The 18936-nt window shown below is 36.6% G+C and overlaps 1 protein-coding gene across 4 annotated transcripts in view; it reads right to left on the bottom strand.

Annotated features, from left to right (window-relative positions):
• Nucleotides 1–18936, bottom strand: part of SLC44A1 (solute carrier family 44 member 1) — a 95454-nt gene that overhangs the window by 64168 nt on the left and 12350 nt on the right. For all 4 annotated transcript variants that reach the window (XM_079331281.1, XM_079331280.1, XM_079331282.1 and 1 more), the window contains exons 2-4: nucleotides 15645–15734; nucleotides 13411–13553; nucleotides 5977–6113 (exon numbers count right to left, since the gene is read on the bottom strand). In XM_079331281.1, the coding sequence (XP_079187407.1) occupies nucleotides 5977–6113; nucleotides 13411–13553; nucleotides 15645–15734 (370 nt within the window). The remainder of the gene's footprint in view (nucleotides 1–5976; nucleotides 6114–13410; nucleotides 13554–15644; nucleotides 15735–18936) is intronic.

Below are 18936 nucleotides of genomic sequence, written 5' to 3'. Positions count from 1 at the left end.
TAAAGTGCCATATGATGAAGCAGAGCTTGTGGATCAAAAACTTAGTAATTTATTTAATTGTCTCCTCTACAAGTAACATCTTATTAGTTCATTAAGTTCTCTGACGCAGGGATAAAACTCACAGACAGAAATATGCAGAAATGTTATCAGCAATGCGACTGTTAAAAATCACACCTCCTCACCTCTGGACTTTCAGCCCAGTCCTACTTCCTCTTGAGTTCTATTTTATGACCAAGTTCACCAAGTAAAACTTAGCAATGTTAACTTAGTTAACATTGTGAATACATGACTCACAGATGATTATGCTTGACCAATCACCCATGCAATAAAGTCTAGAGTATAATATTGATTCTGACAGAGGTGGAGTTCAGGAAGGACAAATTTCACAGACTCTCACAAGGATAAAATTCTTAACACTTTTCTACATTTCTCACCCCAGAACTTGCCTGAAATCTATCTGTCAAACTCCATCAGCTCTAAACAGTTAATCTGAACCATACTACCCATTTAAAGTTTCATGCAATGAGACAGCTTGGTACACTTCCAATAACTGGATATTATTTTAGCGTATTATGGACTAGCAACACAGCATAGAAAAGTGGGAGCTTAAAAGACTCTCACATGTATCTGGCTGCTGCAAATTCCAGAGTCAAAAACCACAGAACTGGTAGGATGCCAAACACTGCTTCCACAGGAGATGGTACTTAGTATCCTTTGCTGAGTTTTGACAATAAAGAGAACAATGATGCACAACACCAGAAAAATCATGCCCATAGCAAATAATAATATGATCCTCTCTTCATGGACTTCTGCCAAACAGAGAAAGTTTTGGATCACCACGAAACAAACCACATTATGTTGACTAGACTTTATTGTTTGACTGCTAGGCTTGACGATAGTAATTATAACCCATATGAAGGAATAGTAATTTTTCAACCTTCTCTAAGACATTCCTGCTTTTAATGATCTATTCTTCCTGATAGTTTTCTCTTTTACAGACAAAGAAAATCACTGGTCCTTTTATTATGATAATCCTTGTTTCCCTTCTTAGTTTGTATAGGTATGCAATATGTGAATACATGCTGAGAATATGTTCGTGTACAAGTTTAAAAACAAATTTGTAATGAAAGGACCACAACACAGCCTTTATGATGCCAACACAGCAGGAGTTTATACAAAATGCAGTCCCTCCTCACAATTCATAAACATTACACTTTCAGACAATGCTGTGCCTTTAACCTAATCCTCTTGTGATCCTCAGTAGTTTCACAATCTCTTCCCCAAGTACCAATAATCACTTTAAATTAAAACACTATATGCATAACAATAAGACCCCGCCTCTTCGTTCTGGGGACATTCCTTTTGATTTGACATTTTATTCCACTGCAATTGATAGCAGGCTTTTTTTCCATATGATTCTAAATAATTCAATAGTCACAACATTAAGATCTATAATCTCACTGTTTCATCCTCTTTCCAAATGGTTTATTAATGTAATCAATAACACAACACAGCATTATTGGAGTACTCCACATGCTGTCACTTTCTGTTGAAGAAACAATTTGATTCTAACTAGAGGATGCATTTCCAATACACCACAAACCTGATGGACAGTTCTGGTAACAAGACAGAGTACCAGTAGATGACCGTTCATAATGTACTTTTTCTCTAGTCAATTTAAAAAAATGACACTCAAAATTATAAAATATACCTAGGTTTCCAAAGACCTGAGGCTGCAGACTTGCTTTAAGCATAAGGTACCTGTAACTGACATACTACATCATACTTCAAGAAAATCATTAGCAAAGGATTAAATTTTAAACAGCATACTTTCACTGAAAACAAAGGCGGGGGGGAACAAAAGCACATAAAAAATGCCAGAAGCTCACAGTGACCACGTAACAACTATTTCTAAAGCAAGTGCCAACAGGAACTGCGAAAATGTACTTTACTATACAGGAAGAATTCATTATCTTCAGACAAAAAAAAAAAAAAAATCCTTTTTTTTCCCCCTGCAATTTCTTCTAATGGCTCAGAGATATTACCTGCTCTGACTTAGCAGACTGATTTCCTTTATTGATCTCTTTCAGTTCAGTCTCTATAGCAAACTTAATGAAGCATTTCCTCTGGCTCTATGCCCACCCAGACCACAACTAGCCTGGCCTATCTACAGAATTCTGACAACAGAGATGCCTGCCAAGGTGCTGCAAAATAAAAATTTTATTTTAAGTTCCTAAATAAGCATCCAGTTATTTAAACAATGAATAGGAATAGTAGCTCCCACACTGAGTAGACACTATAGTTATCCCTGAATTAAACAGGGATTTAAACAGAAATTACAACCACCTGTCTAGTGTTTCTCTTTAATAATAATGACATTTCGTTATTCATTTGGCACAGTCATAGATTAATTATAACTTCAAAGATAATTCAAAAATGCTTTAGCAAGTCCTTGAAAACATCACTCCAGTATTTCATGGACATTAAGTTCTGAAGCATCAATTTGGTTTCTGGGAAAAACAGATTTCAGTTACACTACTCAAAATACATGATTTTTGAAGGGCCAAGATCAACAAAAACATTGAATCACAAGTACGCTGTGCCTGAGGTGTTCTACTGGGTGAGAAAACCCTGGGGAGAGCAACGGCAGCCAGTTCACAACATACAACATTCTCAGTTGTGTCCTACCAATAGCTCTACAAACTCCAGTACTAGCATGAACAGCATTGCAACATTTCTCAGGTAACACTGCACTTTCCTGTGTCACTTGTAGGAGATGCTCCAGAATACTTCTGTATTTTACCTCTTGGACCTCTGTACAGGTCAAAGATCTGAGTGGTCAAGTGCCCAGATTTCTCTTTCTCTTTTTCCCCCTCTTGTAAAAGATCCCAGCTGGTTCCAGTTTTCTGGGTGTCAATTACTGTGAATATTTTAAAGGTATATGCTTTCTTGTTTTCTCAAAATCAGGCTGGCTTTGCAAGGGATGGGCTTCTCTTCCTTGATGGGAAGGTACTGCAAATGCAGAACCTGACTGTGAGAAGGCAAGTGAGGTAGGGGTGGGAATGAAGTTACTCTCCTGAAATAGTGCTATGTTATTCACAAAATCATCTCCTTTTCCACAGTTACTGCAGAAGAGCAAGGGCATCATTACTGATTCAGAAAGCTAAAAGGCTGCTCTATCATTAAATGGTCTTCTTGCCTCAAGCAAGCATTTTTCCTGCCCTAAATGCTTATTTATAATCTCACTTGCAGAGTGCACAACAAACATAAGCTCTGTCGCAAGTGTTCTGAGTCTTTGGGATTGGCAGTTCCATCCTTTTCTGTTGAGGCAATCAACTGCATGGCTCACTTTAGCAAAAATACCATAAATCCTAAGCTACCTGCAAATTCATATGTGATATTGATAAAATAACTAGTCAATACAAATATGTTTTAGTATGTTTTACATGTTACAGCTCTTTATCAAGATGTTTAGATTAAAAACCACATTTATATGAACTTACCACACTACCTCTTAATGGGCAACTGAGGTACAACAGGTGATTTCTTTGGGTTAAGCAGTAATTTCTTTAAGAATTTCAAAGTGCATGGACAAGTAATGTGATTTCAGATATGGCATAAGAGTCAGGTGAAAATGGCCAACTGCACAAAAGCCATGCAACAACCTACGAAATCTGTCTCCAGACAATTGCTATTTTCAGGAGACAGGAAGTGTTAAAGCTTTCAGAAAGGCTCAACAGAGCAAAAAATAAGAATTGACTCCATTTTTTACCCATAAATTTAAAACATTATGAGATGGTTTTCTTTTGGAATGTTAGAAGTTGTGAGCCTGAGAAAATTCAGTGCAAATTATCACAAAACCAAACACAACTTACTCTCCTTCTTCAGAACTTGACAGCTGAACTCTATTTTCTTACTATGTATCATCACAAACACAGAAACTGAAATTATGCTCTTGCAGCCATGTTCAAGGTCCTCAGATTTCATTACTACTATTACTATTTTTACAGTGGAGCTGATGGTCACTTAAAACAGACTGCCAAATCTAATCCTAGTATTAATTAATTCAAATCCACTATCACAGTTACAAAGCAGATCTCTGAAAAGTTTTTCTCCGTACTAAGCATTATAATTTTGGTACTAATTCACTGTTCTTGCTCTGCTAAAAGCTGAATCACATTTGAACTTTAACTATGTACATATGCAACTGTTAAGATAATCAACAATTAAGCTGTTCATTTGCTGCAAAACACCATATTTTGGAACTTCCATAGACTGGTGAAAATTTAAGCAGAAATATAGCCATGAGCATGACAATGTTTCTCTGAATGGTGTGATTTCAGTCATGCACAGACTTCATCTATAAAAGAAAAAATCAGTTTAGTGTAATACCTGTATTTGATAAGCCAAATATATAATGAAAATTAGGAATTGAAGTCATTAGTGATTTTGTTCTGCTTCAGCACCAGTTTTCATACTTTTGATCAAGCTTCTGGAAACTCAAAAAATTGCCTGTCAGATTAATTTAAAAAAAGATTATCTTTAGGTTTTAAAATCTAAAGCTCTAAGGAAAATAGAACAAAGAATCATGAGAACAAGACACAGCATAGCTTATTTTGGGGAGAGTGTTTTTTGTTGTACTATAAACCATATGTCAGGCACAATTAATAGGAGATTTAACTTATAGAAACAATGTTAGAGATAAAGAAAGGCACGCCTGAATTCCATTGCTTCAAGAGGTACATAAACTGCACCATAAATGACCTTCATTTCATACCAACAAAGAACTGGCCTGCGTTAGTTAAGAAAAAGACAGCATGCTCAGAGAAAGAGTAAAGAATGCAACTGTAGATACTGACTGTTTTCTTTTGTAATTGACAAGGTTGCACAGATCAGATGAGGAAGCTGTTTGTGCAGCTCTGTGAAAGCTGTGATGCCTCACTGTAGTTCAGCTTCCTGATTCAGATATCAGACATCCAGGCATGCAGGTACAGTGTAGTGGGAGACCAAGGGCACTAACATTGCCCCAGGGACACTTAACAGGCTCTGCTTTCAAACAAGAGTACTCACATGACCTGTGCTAGCTACTACAGAAGTAAACATTTCAGTTTCTTTTATGAAAAGTTATCAGTTCTACTGCTTTGAACTAGGTCATCCAGACTGACTCATTTTTAGTCATGCACCTTGCAAAGAACTATTACTGCATCATTTTAAAAAATAACTTTAGTACAGTTTCACATATTAGGAAAATGTTCCCACTTGAATGGCTAAAAAAATGCCAAAATGTTCTCAAATTAATTTTGTATCTTTATTTTTAATTTCATATCTTTTACTTTTTTACCAATGGTTGGTCACTTCTCATGCATTTTATTCCACTGCTAAAATAGAAACTGAGCTAGTAATGTCAGTATTACTACTACAGAGAAAAAGTACTGCTCTTAATGAAGACAAGCTGTACTATTTCCTTTGTTAATGCAATTAGTTTCCTTTACACTTCTTTTTTAAAGAAAAGCAAAACAAAACAAAACAAAGCAAAAAAAAAACTAAAAAAGAACTGCACTGTAGCACTGAATAAAAGCAGGAATACTTACACAACACAACCATACTCTGGGCTACAAGTGCCATTAAGCAATAGCACAGCTCTCACTAGCCCCCTGTACATGAGAACACTTCAACAGCACTACTGTTAAGCAGCAATGTCAGAATACTTCCTTAGGAGTGGAAAACATATCATAGCCAGACATTCCCTCAAATGCTTATTAACTTCATACCCCTATTGCAAAACAAGCTTTCCAAACTGCCAAGACGCAGTGGAACCCTATCATATTATAAGATACAGTCATATTTTAGCTTAATGAAAAAAGCCCATTATTTCTGTTCATATTTCTTAATACATATTTCATTTTTAGCTCATGTATGAGTCTTTTTTCAGATCCTACGAAAATATGAAGAAAACAAAACCTATTGTTTCCATACCATTAGTTTCTGCAAATTTCTGTATATCAGCCAGACTTTTCAGTTCTTTCCTTGGGCAAGCTGATACACACAAGGCAATAGACTTAATCTTCTGATGTACTAGATCAATGTTGCATGGATCCAAGAAGAATACATACCTATGGAAGGAAAAAAGGTAAATTACTTCTACTTTAATTAACAATTACACTGAACAAAATTTCAAACCACGGGATTCAATCAAGACTGAGTGATTCAGTCAATCCAGAAACATAGGAAATTTGATATTATTGCAACTGTGTGAAGCAAAAGAATTTATGTACAACATATGCACAACAATGTATGGGTATTTATATATGCATATTTATATACCTCTGGATCACACAGAAGGATGTTCAACTCTACCTGATTCAAGTCCATTCAAATGATGCTACTCATAAAAACAGCAGTAGTCCTACCATGCCTCGTCACAGATATGAGTTCATTCACAAACCTTTATTCCAACCTTAAACTTGACTTAGAGAATTCCAGCTTTTTTCCAAAAAGACCCAACAAACCAAATAGTCACTCTTATTCTGCAAAATGAAAAGGTCCATGACTATGTGTAGGAATACACATAATACCAGTAATTAAGAACAGTTTTTTATATGGATTGATTTTCCATGCCATGACTGAACCTTTTACTTTAGTATTTACTTAGAAATAAAATTCCTTTTGATATTTCAAGTGGAATTATCTAATGCTTAAGAGCAGTATTTTAAAGAGAATCTACTTGGTAACTTTTTACAATGAATATAATTTAAAAACCCAACACATGAAGTACATTTTATACATCCTTAACTAACATGTCCTGGCTATATACACTTTATAACAAACACTAACCCTAAAGAATTTTCACAGATGGTACAATAGAGACACTTTTTTCTTTGAAAGTTGAACAATTCTTAAATCCCTACAATTCTGGTGATGTACTATGCACTGAAATATTCTCTTCATATTACCTAACATCATCATATGAAAACACCAGAAATCTGCCATATAAAATGCCATTTCCATTTTTGCTGTCGTTATGATGAGCATTTGTTCTGTAACCAGTAAAAATCTCTTTCACTCTTAGAAAGCATGTCCTCCCTGAACACCTTCAGTCTACATGCTAATTCCTGTCTACTGTTCTATTACCTAGTGTCAGTGTATAAGAATGATTACTACGTAGTACAGTCTTCCTTGAAAGTCCATCAAAATTCATGCTGCCTAAATCAGCTGTAACATGGTAAAACATTACTTGCATTCTTACAACATGCCTTTCTTTGTCAATATCTCAGTGAAATCATCCACCCTTATTTCTTTCTTACTTATTACACACTACATATCTCAGGACTTCAGAGAGAGACCACTGAAGTCTGAGAAACAAGTGTAAGCATGAAAATTCTGTCATATAGACACAGTAAAAGTAACTGCATGCAAGGAATAAAGCAGAGTTTTTCCTTATTTCCAAGAAAATACTCTCGAGTTGGTACCAAGACATACAATGGTTGTTTTAAGTTCCTCCAGTTATTATCTCATACACGAAGGTAAAAGGCAGGCAATACTTTGAGGTTGTTTGGTCAAAGGAGCTACAAGGCAGAACCTACAGAGTCAAACCTAACTGATACAGCAAGGGAGGCTAGGATGGGAACAAACCTGGTCAGTCTTAGTAATTCATAAAGATATATGGATTATGAAAATGTTGGTTTTTCAGTAAGACTATCTGGCTAAGGACCTTTCCAAATTGAGATAAGAAAAAGGAGGGAGACAGACATATACCTAATGTTAATAAAAACAATAATCGGAAACAAACCCAGTAAATGACAGAAGAAACTGCAGACAGGGACTTTGCTACTGATAGGGATGCAAACTCATAAGTACAGAATGTAGGAGGGATCAGTGGGATCCTGCCAGCAACTAGTGAATGTGCATGGGATAGTAGCAGACAGGTGTAAAAGATGCATGCAAGTTGCTGTTGGTCAGTACATTGTCTGACCTCAGCACCTCATCACTGCAATCTATCTTGTCCTATTACTAAAGCTTTTAACTCTCTGTATAATTCTAGTCTGTATCCCACGTGCACAGATGCTGCAGGTGTTGGAGGGATTAAGTGCCAGCTACTGGGGGGACTGACATGGGTATGAGGGATTTGATGCCAGCAACTGGAATCAGACCAGAGGTTTGGGTGCCACAGGACTGTGGCATCAGCTGCCAAAGTGAGTGGGGTCTCAGTGCCAGTGTCAGGGAGAGGTCTTGGCAATGAGCCGCTGGGGTGGGAATAACGTGTGCCCACAAAAACAGCAGCTGCAGAGACAGATTCAGCATAGGTAGTCACAGCCCTTGTAGTGCTGGCTGTCGATGGGGCTGAGCACCTGTACCTTTTCTAGAACAGATCTATGCAAATTACAGAATCACAGAAAATCCTGATTTGGAAGGGACCACAAGGATCACCGAGTCCAGCTCCTGGTACACCTCACTAGCAAAATCCAAGCCATATCAGGTGGTGAGTAGGGAGCTCTAGGTGAGAAGTGTTGGGTGGGCAGAGGGTCTGTGGTGTTATTTAGGGGAAACTCTGGCTCTGAGATGCTTGTGGAATGAGTGCGTGAGGGTTTGACACTTAGCACCACACTGCTGAGCAGGGGGAACCCATAAGGTGGAAAAGGTACTGTGCTGTTACTTGGAGAATCAGCAAATGTATGTGAGCTTGTGAACCTGGAAAGTGTCAGTGTGTGCCTACACTAGTGACCTTCTGCCACTGTCAGCCTGTGAGGAGGAGGGGACATGGCTGGCTGTGCTTGTGAAGCTGAAGGCAGCAGTGTAACCAGCTACTGTTACTGTCCATCGACATCCTCAGCTTAGGCTGAGACCCTGGGTTCCGGGAGCTGTAGGACTGGACTCCAGGTCTTGGACAGGAGGGTCCTCTGAATTTCCCTAAGGAAACCAAATCAGGAATTTCACCTTTAGCAAGCTGGAAGTCATTACACTTATTTCTACAGTGATTTCAATTCAAGGGTCAAGCTATCATTTTAATCACCAAAATATTTTGTAAAAAACCATTACGATTCTAACTCAAACCTGGAAGCTTAGAAATACAATGCAACTACAGCATCATATGCAGTTTTGACAGAAGTGTGGGTATAGCATTAAACAGCACATATAATTTAAACACTGCATTGTATGGTACAGACAAAGTTCTGAAAGCAGTTTTCTTCCTTACTTTCTTCCAGGCTATCAAATTTGTGGCTTCAATCTGCATCCTTGGAAGATGCAAGTGAGATAAGTAAGATTATTTTTACTTCATCACAGCTAAAACATGAACCAAAATTCTAGGAACCACCATTACAGAAGAAAAGTTAAATTTTGTTTATAAAGTTTATGTGTAGAAAGTAAGTGATTTTACTGCAGAAAATGTCATACTCTGCCACCACAGGACAGGTTTTGCTTCCATCTAGAAGAATATCATTACATGCTTTGTGTTGCAATTTCAGTTATTTACAATCAGCAATTTTCTAATAAGGAACTAACTCATACCAGAAATACAAAGAGTGATGTAAACAAAGTAATCATATTGTTAGAGATGCTTCAACACCACAAATGAAAATATGTTTGCTATTTGAAAAACCAATATAGTAGACTTACAACATAAGCACATTTTTGCATCTTTATGAAGTATCAGCCCTGTAGAGAAGGATTTGGAGGTACTGGTGCATGAAAAATTGGACATGACTTGGCAATGTACACCTGCAGCCCAGAAAGCCAACTTATCCAGGGCTTCATAAAAAGATGCATGACTAGCAAGGAAAGTTTTACTCTCCCCTCAAGGGCATCCTCCAGCTGGTATACTGCACCCAGCTCGGGATGCCCAGGACAGGAAAGACATGAACCCTTTACAACAAGTACAAAGGAGACCCATGAAAATGATGAGAAGGCTGAAGCATATGAAGATGTGCTAAGAGAGTTGGGGCTATTCATCCTGGAGAAGGCTGTGGAAACACCTTTCCAGTATTTACAAGGGGCTTCTGTAAAAGACAAAGTGACTTTTCACACAGGCAAATACTGAAAGGACAAGAGATGGCTTTAAACTAAAAGAAGATAGAATTAGAATGACAGATTAACTTTTGTTGAAAAAGACCTTCACATCATCTACTCTGACTGTGAATGCACTGCCAAGCCCACCACTAAACCACATCCCTAAGTGCCAAATCTACACTTTAAAATATCTTATTTTTAACTATCTTTTAAATACTTCCAGGAATGGTGACTCAACCACTTCCCTGGGCTTGATAATCTTTAGGCAAAGAAATCAGTCATAACATCCAACCAAAACCTCCCCTTACACAGTGTGAGACCATTTCCTCTCATCCTGTAACTTGTTACCTGGGAGAGGAGACTGATTCCCTCATCCTTTCAGGTAGCTGTAGAACAATAAGGTGAAACCGAGCTAGTAATCTGAACATTAATAACACTTAGACAAAGCTAGCATCTTAAATATTACCTAAAAATTAACAGCTAGAGTGTACATCCCATAGGGTGTGTTACAGGAGCTATATGGTAATGACCATATTGCAACATGGAGTACAGAACCAAGAGAAACCTCCACAAAATCCAGTCTAAGAGGGTATGTAGGTGACCACATGGCAACCGCTTGGTAACACAACAGCAAACCAATGAAAAGCAAGACCAACCTCCAGGCCCTACAGTGCTGTTGGTCCAGGCCATCAGGTAAGGCATAGGGAATTTAGATTGCAAGGGAAATAATCCCCTAGGTCTTTTTTTGTTCAGGTTCTCTTTTTCCAAGGCACACAGATAGAGCTACCAGATGTCATAATTGATCTGTACTATCTAATGGAGATGAGAGTCTAGAATCAAAATTTCTTCAACAATAGGGCATATACCATTTCACTCAAATTCTCTGTGTACATGCTGCAAACCATCCCTGGGTTTTCCTATTACCTAAACTTCAAGCATTTACTGGGGTCAAAGGCACGTGTTCAGACAGGACATCACCTGAACACAGAATCCCATGCACATCTCCTAGCAGTTGAGAAGACAGCAAAAACTGAATTCTGTCCAAATAACAATGCATTGGTGATGAAAAACCAAACTGAACTAGCATTTCAGGACTTATATTTGGCTGCTGTGATTATCATTTATTTGCAAATAAAAGGTTATTTTTAACCCCTTATAACTACCAGAACTTGTAAAGCAAGGAGCTTACTTGAAACAGATAGGTTTAACTAGAATTCACTGCCAGATCTAGAGCATGATCTGACTCTAGAAAACAGACTATTAAAGTGTGTTATGGTTACTAATTTAAAAAAAAAAAAAAAGGATGACTGACCTACTCTTTGTTCATGAGACCAGGTTGTAAAATCCTCCTTCCCAATATTTCATCTCACTGGTTTCAGCATATCTGATGTACACAGAACAAATCATATCCCTATGAGAACTCTGCTCTTCACCCTTACCACACAGATTTCCATATCCACACAGACCACATCAATTTCACTTCCACATGACAGTGCCTATGGGTTGCTGTCATATACAAGGAAGAAAATGTTATTTTTACAGATGATTTAACTTTTCAGCCCTTGGACTAGGAAATGAAAATGGAATTACCCTGCAAGCAAAATGAAATGAGAATAACTTCATGTTTCCAGAGCTCCATTTGTGGAGCTTAAAAGTCTTTTCTTTCTCTACACAAACTAAAATGTACAGGCAAGAAGAAGAGTTTATTTTTACAATCTGTCTGCAAAGTGCTCCTATAAAAATAGCATTAAATACTCCCATGAACTCCACCTCAGACACTGTAGGAACTCCATCTGCTAGAGACAGATGCAAAGCAGATAGCTTTTTAAATTTCCTTGGCAATTTTTCAGAAGAAACTATGGGGTGTGAGAGAAGGAAGAATCACTCACTTATATAAGAACCAATCTCTTCCAAAACTGGATACCCTGGACTATACCAGGCACTTCATGCGAACAGTTAAAGAATAATCTGCCTTAGCAGAGGGTTTTCTCTCATCCAAATAGAGATGATTATAACTCATATGTGTTATTAATCTGCTTAGATCATGCCTCAAGCCACAACATCTTTGTTAGAAAAGCATAATTCTTTGGAATCTCATTAAGACTTCTTGACAAACAACAGGCTCTGTCAATTAGCTGTGTTAAAAAGTCTCTCTTTTTACTGCTGTCTTTTAAGCATTACAAGAGGAATTTTAGTGGTAGATGTTTCCCCACATGATAGTCTGGCATGCCACATGTAGAAGACTATCAGGATATTAAATTTCAATAAGGCGTCTGATTTTCTCTACCTTCACATGAATTCAGACACCATTTCTTTCTAAAGGTAAACTTAAAATTATGATTTTACAATTTGTATTTTTTCTCAGAACACTAGAATCACAAAATCATGGGTTTAGAAAGTGCTAAAATGTTCCTGCAAAAAAGATAGGAAAATTATGCTGCATAAGCTTTAAGCCTTTCAACCTTCTTGAAAGATGCAATTAAATTAAGAAATAATTTCTCTGACAAAAGATATCTGTGAAAAGTTCCGGACATTTTATTTATCTCAAATCTTTCTGGTTTTATCTACATTAAATCTTAAATGAGATATTTAGAAGTCTTTAGAATACCAACTCAAAGTAAGCAGGAAAGCATGCTTCCAAAATAACTTATGAAAATCATCAATTTTTTGTTAATCTGAAAAAGGCTATCATACTCAGAAATTAGTAACTTTTTAGCTCCTTGAAGTAAGTGATGGTAACAAAACCACTTTTTTTTTTGTCAGTTAATATCACTGTACTAAGCTAAACAGTTTACTTTAAGTTGCCCAAGTACAGAAGGACTCTGAGCTTGTCTGATTGACCAGACAGAACTCAACAGACATTCACAGGTATTCAACCTGTCAGTGTAGAATTCTTGCCACTGCTCCAGTACTATTACTGCAGCATGATATGCACCACTAAAGTCTTGTGCATTTTCTCTACAAGTAACATTTTTAAGTCTTATTCTAATGCAGCAGATGTATCTCATCTCCCCTTATGCCCAGTGGCAGAAACTGAGCATACAACATCAAAAGCAAACATTAATATCAAATGCTCCCAAATATGAGAATACTTGTCACACCTAAAACTCCAACAAACAAGACTTTTCAGCAGCCTAGTACAATATCCTACATTAAATGAAATACTGAGGAAAAAGTAATTCCTTAGTGCTTTAGCAGTATTCCTATTGCATATCTGCCAACATACAGTCTAATGTTGCTGGTTGTCACAAACAATTGCTGTCCTCTAAGTAAGAAAAGTGTCAAAGGACAAGTAGGAGTGAGCCAGAATATTCCTTTTCCCACTTTATTTAAAACCACTCTAAAAGAAAGAAAGGTTTTACCGTACCCAGTTTACAGAATGCAAAATTTTTACCGAATACTTACTTCTTCTGTGTGAGGTCCAGTCCACTGTTGACTATTCCCTCCACCTTGACATTTTTCTGTCCACAAATATTTCCATAACTGTCATATCCCGAAAGCAGTCTTGCAGCTGCTCCTGTAGCTATTGAAAAGCCACAGATAAAACCCTGGAGGAATAAAAAAAAAAACATAGTTTAGCAATGCTTGGTCTGACAGCTGAGAAAAGTCCATTTTATTAATTTATTTCTAAGCAGAGGTTGTCTAAAAATTCTTTCAGACTGGAAAAGGAAAGACACAGAGAACTGTTGTGCATAATAATAAAACTGAATGCAAGATAAAAGAGGATTCAGAAATTTAACACTGGATATTACACAATTACAGTTAAGACTCCTGCATGTGGTTTATCTGAAAGTCATATTGTCAGCAAGTGGCCATGAAGCAGAAGGGAAAAGTCAGCAAGTGGGCAAGGGCAGGCAGTGAAGGAGAGCTACAAGCAGAGATGGAGTTATCAAGGATTGCTATGCATCTTAGACAATTCCACACAATCTAGATTTCCTTGCAGTGAGATTTTTTTCTCTTGTCTTGAAATGAAGTACTTTTAAAGATGAGCTAGAATGAAGAGGTCTACCCAACACAAGTTTAAGGAAATCCTCTTAAAGCAAGTGACCAGGTCAAGGCCACTATGGTTTCAGATGCCAGTTTTAAATGCAGGAAAGAAACCATCATGCAAAGCAAGATGGTTTAAACCACATAATATGGAAAATACCCTAAATAGGCAGCTCTTACAGTAAGCTTGCAGATATTTCACTAGCAAAACCAAGATTAAGGCAATGACTGTGCAAACAAAAGCTTCATTAGCAAAGCAAACCACTGACAAGCAAAAACTAACCATCAGCTCAGTCCACTATCACCAAGGAACTGATTTCACATGTGAGACAGGCTAAGATTTAAGAAGTGGAGTGAACAGTGCATGGAGATAAGTGCATGGAGCAACAGATGGCAGTGGCAGGATAAGATGAAATGATGACAACAGGTAATGACAGGCACAGAACAGTGAAAATGTGGGTAGTTCACCCTGCAAGTAGTCTCCTAGAAATGTAACTATGCGACCCAGTCAGAAGATTGCTCTGTATATTACATTGCTTAGACAGAAAAATTTGGGACACTCAAACACAGAAAACTAATTTATAACTGGGGGAACAAGTAAGTATAACTGAATAACCAAGGAACATCAACAAAACCAGAAAAAAAACTAATGCAAAAGAGAGCTATCTATTTCAGAAATGCTGTGCTTTTGCAATTTTAAGATATTCACATTACAGTGACACCATTAATTCACATGATTTTAAATAATCATATTATATTTTATAATTATAATAATTATAGTAATTACAATTTTTGCATTTGAAGCCCAACCATTGAAAAACACCCTGAGGAGAGTAGAAAAAATTTTTCAGTGGAATTATTCCAAAACCAGTGACCGAGGGAGAGCAGAAAAGAAAGCTGAGAGCACCTAAGTCCCAAACCCCCCTACAGACATCAACCTGCAACACAGCAGTACAAGACAGCAATACAAATTCTCTGTTTAAGAACAGTAGCAAACATAGGTCCATGAAACAAAACAAGATGAAAAGAAGCATACTTCTAGTTTTCATTAATCTGCAGCTTTTGGAGGTTTGGTCTTTTATTAAAAAGTATAGAGTGTTCTAGGCTCACTTGGAAAAGGTGATGGTTTCATCATAGAGAACCGTTAAAAGTTTGAAAGAAAGATCATATAATTAGTAATATGGTTGTTAATAATAGCTGCTTCTACTAAGTAAAAATAAATAAATAAACAAATAAACAAAAACACAGTTAACTCTTTGATAGTCAGAATCTTTCTCACAAAAAAGTTTGCTGTGATTCACAGAATATTTTACCAGACTCCCAGCTATCATTTCTGGGACATGCAGAGTCCAACAAGGAACATGAGTCAAGCGATAATTTACCATGCTGAAAAATCACTTACCATTGAGACTGCAATTTCAGGAGAAGAGAAGCTGGAACAAGAACTGGCACCAACAATAAATTACAGATCCTTACTAAAGGCCTTTGAAATGTACATACTACCATTTCTGTTCTACAGCTGATGGTTCCCATGCAAATATATCCCGATCTTTGCCAGTAATTAGGATACTGACAGGTTTTAAAATTCCTTTCTTATGAATGCAAACTCTTCAACTATACAACATTTACAAAATCCTCTGGATTTTACTTACCATTCCTATGCAAAAGAGGATGAATAAGAGCAGCCATGGTACATCTGTGCAGCTGTGGTCTTCCAGAGGCTTCCATTCTCGTTTGGAACTCTTATGTGAGAAGAGAGAGATGAGGTTAACAACACTTTAGTTGTCTGCTCATAATAGAAAGAGGCAGAAAATTATTCTGCAAGTAATTTACCTACAGCAGGAGCCATCTTTAAATGCCAAAATAGTTGAGGAAGCTTAGTTCAAGGGCTTAAAGAGTAACGATCATGTAAGATTCCTAAAGAAGTGCCTCCACAGGAGCTAGATCACAAAATAGCTATTTACCCAGAAAAAAAAGTTAATTTATCCAGAAATTTATAGATGTTTATCCACAAAACTGATTCTTTTCACTTGTTTTTTTATTAACAGAAAACATAAATTAATGGCATGAAATTCACAATATCTCCTGTTGCACTCTTCCACAGCTACCTTTCAGTAATCTGATTTCCAGCAAGGGTAAAGCACTAAACTTACAAAACACCCTAAGTTTTCAAACACTATTGGCAGGCTGAACAAGTACTATGCATGTAGAAAGGATGCAATAAATTGCTGTTTAAGGAACAGTTTTCTACCTGCCATAAGGCAGCCAAGCTCCACACTTCAGTGAACAAATCCTTCATCTGTATTGCTATGGTACAAGAAAGGAAAGTTGTATAATTAAAGGTTGGAATATTCAATGATGGAGGTAGTTCCAAGCAATTCAGATAGTTTGCCGCTCACGAGCTAAAAATCCTAGAGTATATATACATTGCTAAGATAATTAGAGTCTTATAAACAGTCATTTAGGCAAAAAGGTTTCAGTACAATAATAAGCACAAGGTGCAATACAAAACTAACCACCAAATCAGAATTTGTTAAAACTTCTTTTAAAAAAAAAATCACAGTTACACAGACAAGTTTTTTCAACAGACTCACAAATAGTTAATCTTCAGATATATTGACTGAGACCCAAAAACTGCAGACACTGCATAAATCCTTGAGGAAGAAAAGGGGATTGATATAAGGAGACTACATACACAACCATTCTCTCCAGAGACAGAGCCAAGGGGATAACCTATTCAAATTTTGAATTTATTTTTTACTCTTAAGACTCTAAAGAATCTTCAAGATTTTGCTGACAAGGTAGTAAATGTCTATGTTGAATTAAAACAGAATGGCTGGATGAAATATCAACAGCTTTTATCTCCAGTATACATTTTGCATATTTTTAATTTAAAAAAAAAAAAAAAAAAAAAAAAGAAGCAATAGCATGTAACTTGCATGATATTAGCCAGAAGATTTTTTTTGGTATTCACGACTTTGTCTTGTTTTAATTCATAAGCACAAAGTAATTTTTTCAAATCCTACCATTAGAAGCTACAAACTAGGTAAACAAATAAAATCCTGAATGTAACGCCCTTCAAAAAAATGCAGTTTTCTAAGTAATCCAGCTTTGCATTAGGGAATTCCATGCTAATTTTTGCAATCTTTTATCAAGGAAGTTGTACTTACAAATGTGATAAATATAGTTTTACAGATGTGATAAATACTATTTTAATTCAAACTGCAAATTTACTGTAAGTTCTGAGCAGTCAAACTTCTTTAGATTTTATTCAATAAATTTTACTCAGTAGTGAGAGATGCTGAAAGGTCACACTATGCACTCCACAATCCACATTCAACAAAACTGAATCTTCTGATCCTGGCAGTTCACACTTAAAAACTAACACACTCTTTGAACTTAACATTCACAACAAGATTGTGACATTTATGTTGCTATAATTAGTATAATCATAATTGCACAAAATATGTACGGCTTAATGCTTCCTAGTCCTAAATTCACTTCAAGAAATTTGGAAATTTACTTTAGAAATTTACTTTTATTTACAAACAGCAGAGATAAATTTCAGCTACAGCTGCTGTCTTATGAGCAAACTGCCCTTGGCAAAAGAGGGAGCAGCAAAAGGCACTGCAGAGTGTGCTTTGTTTGTTTTGTTGGTTTGGTTTTTTTTTAATCCTCTCTGTACCATCTGCAAACAAAATCTTTTAATAGGATTTTTAAAAGCCTCTAGAATAGCTCTGGCAAGGTTTTCAGTTGCCTGGCTAGTCACAGTTACCGTAAGTAATCCATTTTACTTAGTAAGTGGACTGCAATTTATATGTCAAAAAGAAACTTGAGATGCCATTACATAGAACATAGTCAGAAAGTTACATGATAAACTAATTTTCTGTCTATGGTTCTTATTCTGGCATAAAAACCAAAAATCTTTAAGAAAAAGCATTAACAAAATAAAATTCAAAAAACAAACAAACAAAAGCCAAACAACAACCCTCTGGAGTGCACTCTAAATAAAAAGTATCCTTGGAGGAAGCTCAACAAGTACCAGATACATACTAACTTACAATTTAACCACCTAGCCTGGTAACAAGGTATGAAATCATACATGCTTAAAATTGCCCTCAGACCTCACCAAACCCCGAGCTAGCTACCATTATCTGTCTATTATTTTCTTCCCAGTTGCTTTCTTATATTCTGGATTCCAAACGAATCCTCTTCCACAGCTTCACAGTCCTTTGTCTTTGATGTTGGTGTCTGTGTGTCTTTGGTGATTGCTCCCTGTCTACTCTACATCCTTAGACATTTACTCAGAACTGATTTTCATGCTTTGGCAGCATAAATTGTTAATCCATGGTCAACATAAGGTCTAACAAATGTTGTTTGTTCTGCAATCTGTAAACTATGCTTTGTCTCCATTGTGACTGAAATACCATAACATTTTAGCAGACATGCTTTGTCTAAATGAGCACGTCTGCTCATTTCAGCTTTTCTTCCAGATAGATTAGGAACATGCAAGAAAACAAGAGAAAAAAATTGGAAATTATTTGATTCATGTCCAGTTTTCCCTTAAAACAGATCTTTCACAATTCATACTATGCTCTCTAAGGATATTCTTGCCATTAACAAAGCATGCACTGTCATGAAACACAGAGAATCTGGAGCACTATCAGTCAGAAGTGGAAGGCTGGCAAACCGTTCTTTCTCTCCAAGACAAACTGGCAGGTTGGGAGCATTTCCTGATCATAACAGCTTTTTTGTGCTGATTTTATGAGTTATTTACTTAAGAATCCAGATGAATACATCCAGAAGTTTACATCTTTCCATTTTTCACAAGACTTAGCAAACTCAAAACCAAATTAGAACCCTCAGGGTCATAGTTTTACAACTGTTCTTTAGTACTGCAAACCTAGAAAACTGGATGTCTACAATTAAGACTTCACTTGCAGA

The sequence above is a fragment of the Erithacus rubecula genome (genome assembly GCF_903797595.1).
Source record: "Erithacus rubecula genome assembly, contig: SUPER_Z_unloc_2, whole genome shotgun sequence".
Taxonomy (NCBI): Eukaryota; Metazoa; Chordata; class Aves; order Passeriformes; family Muscicapidae; genus Erithacus; species Erithacus rubecula.
Note: the sequence above shows the minus strand (reverse complement) of the source record. Positions and strands in the feature narration are given on the sequence as shown.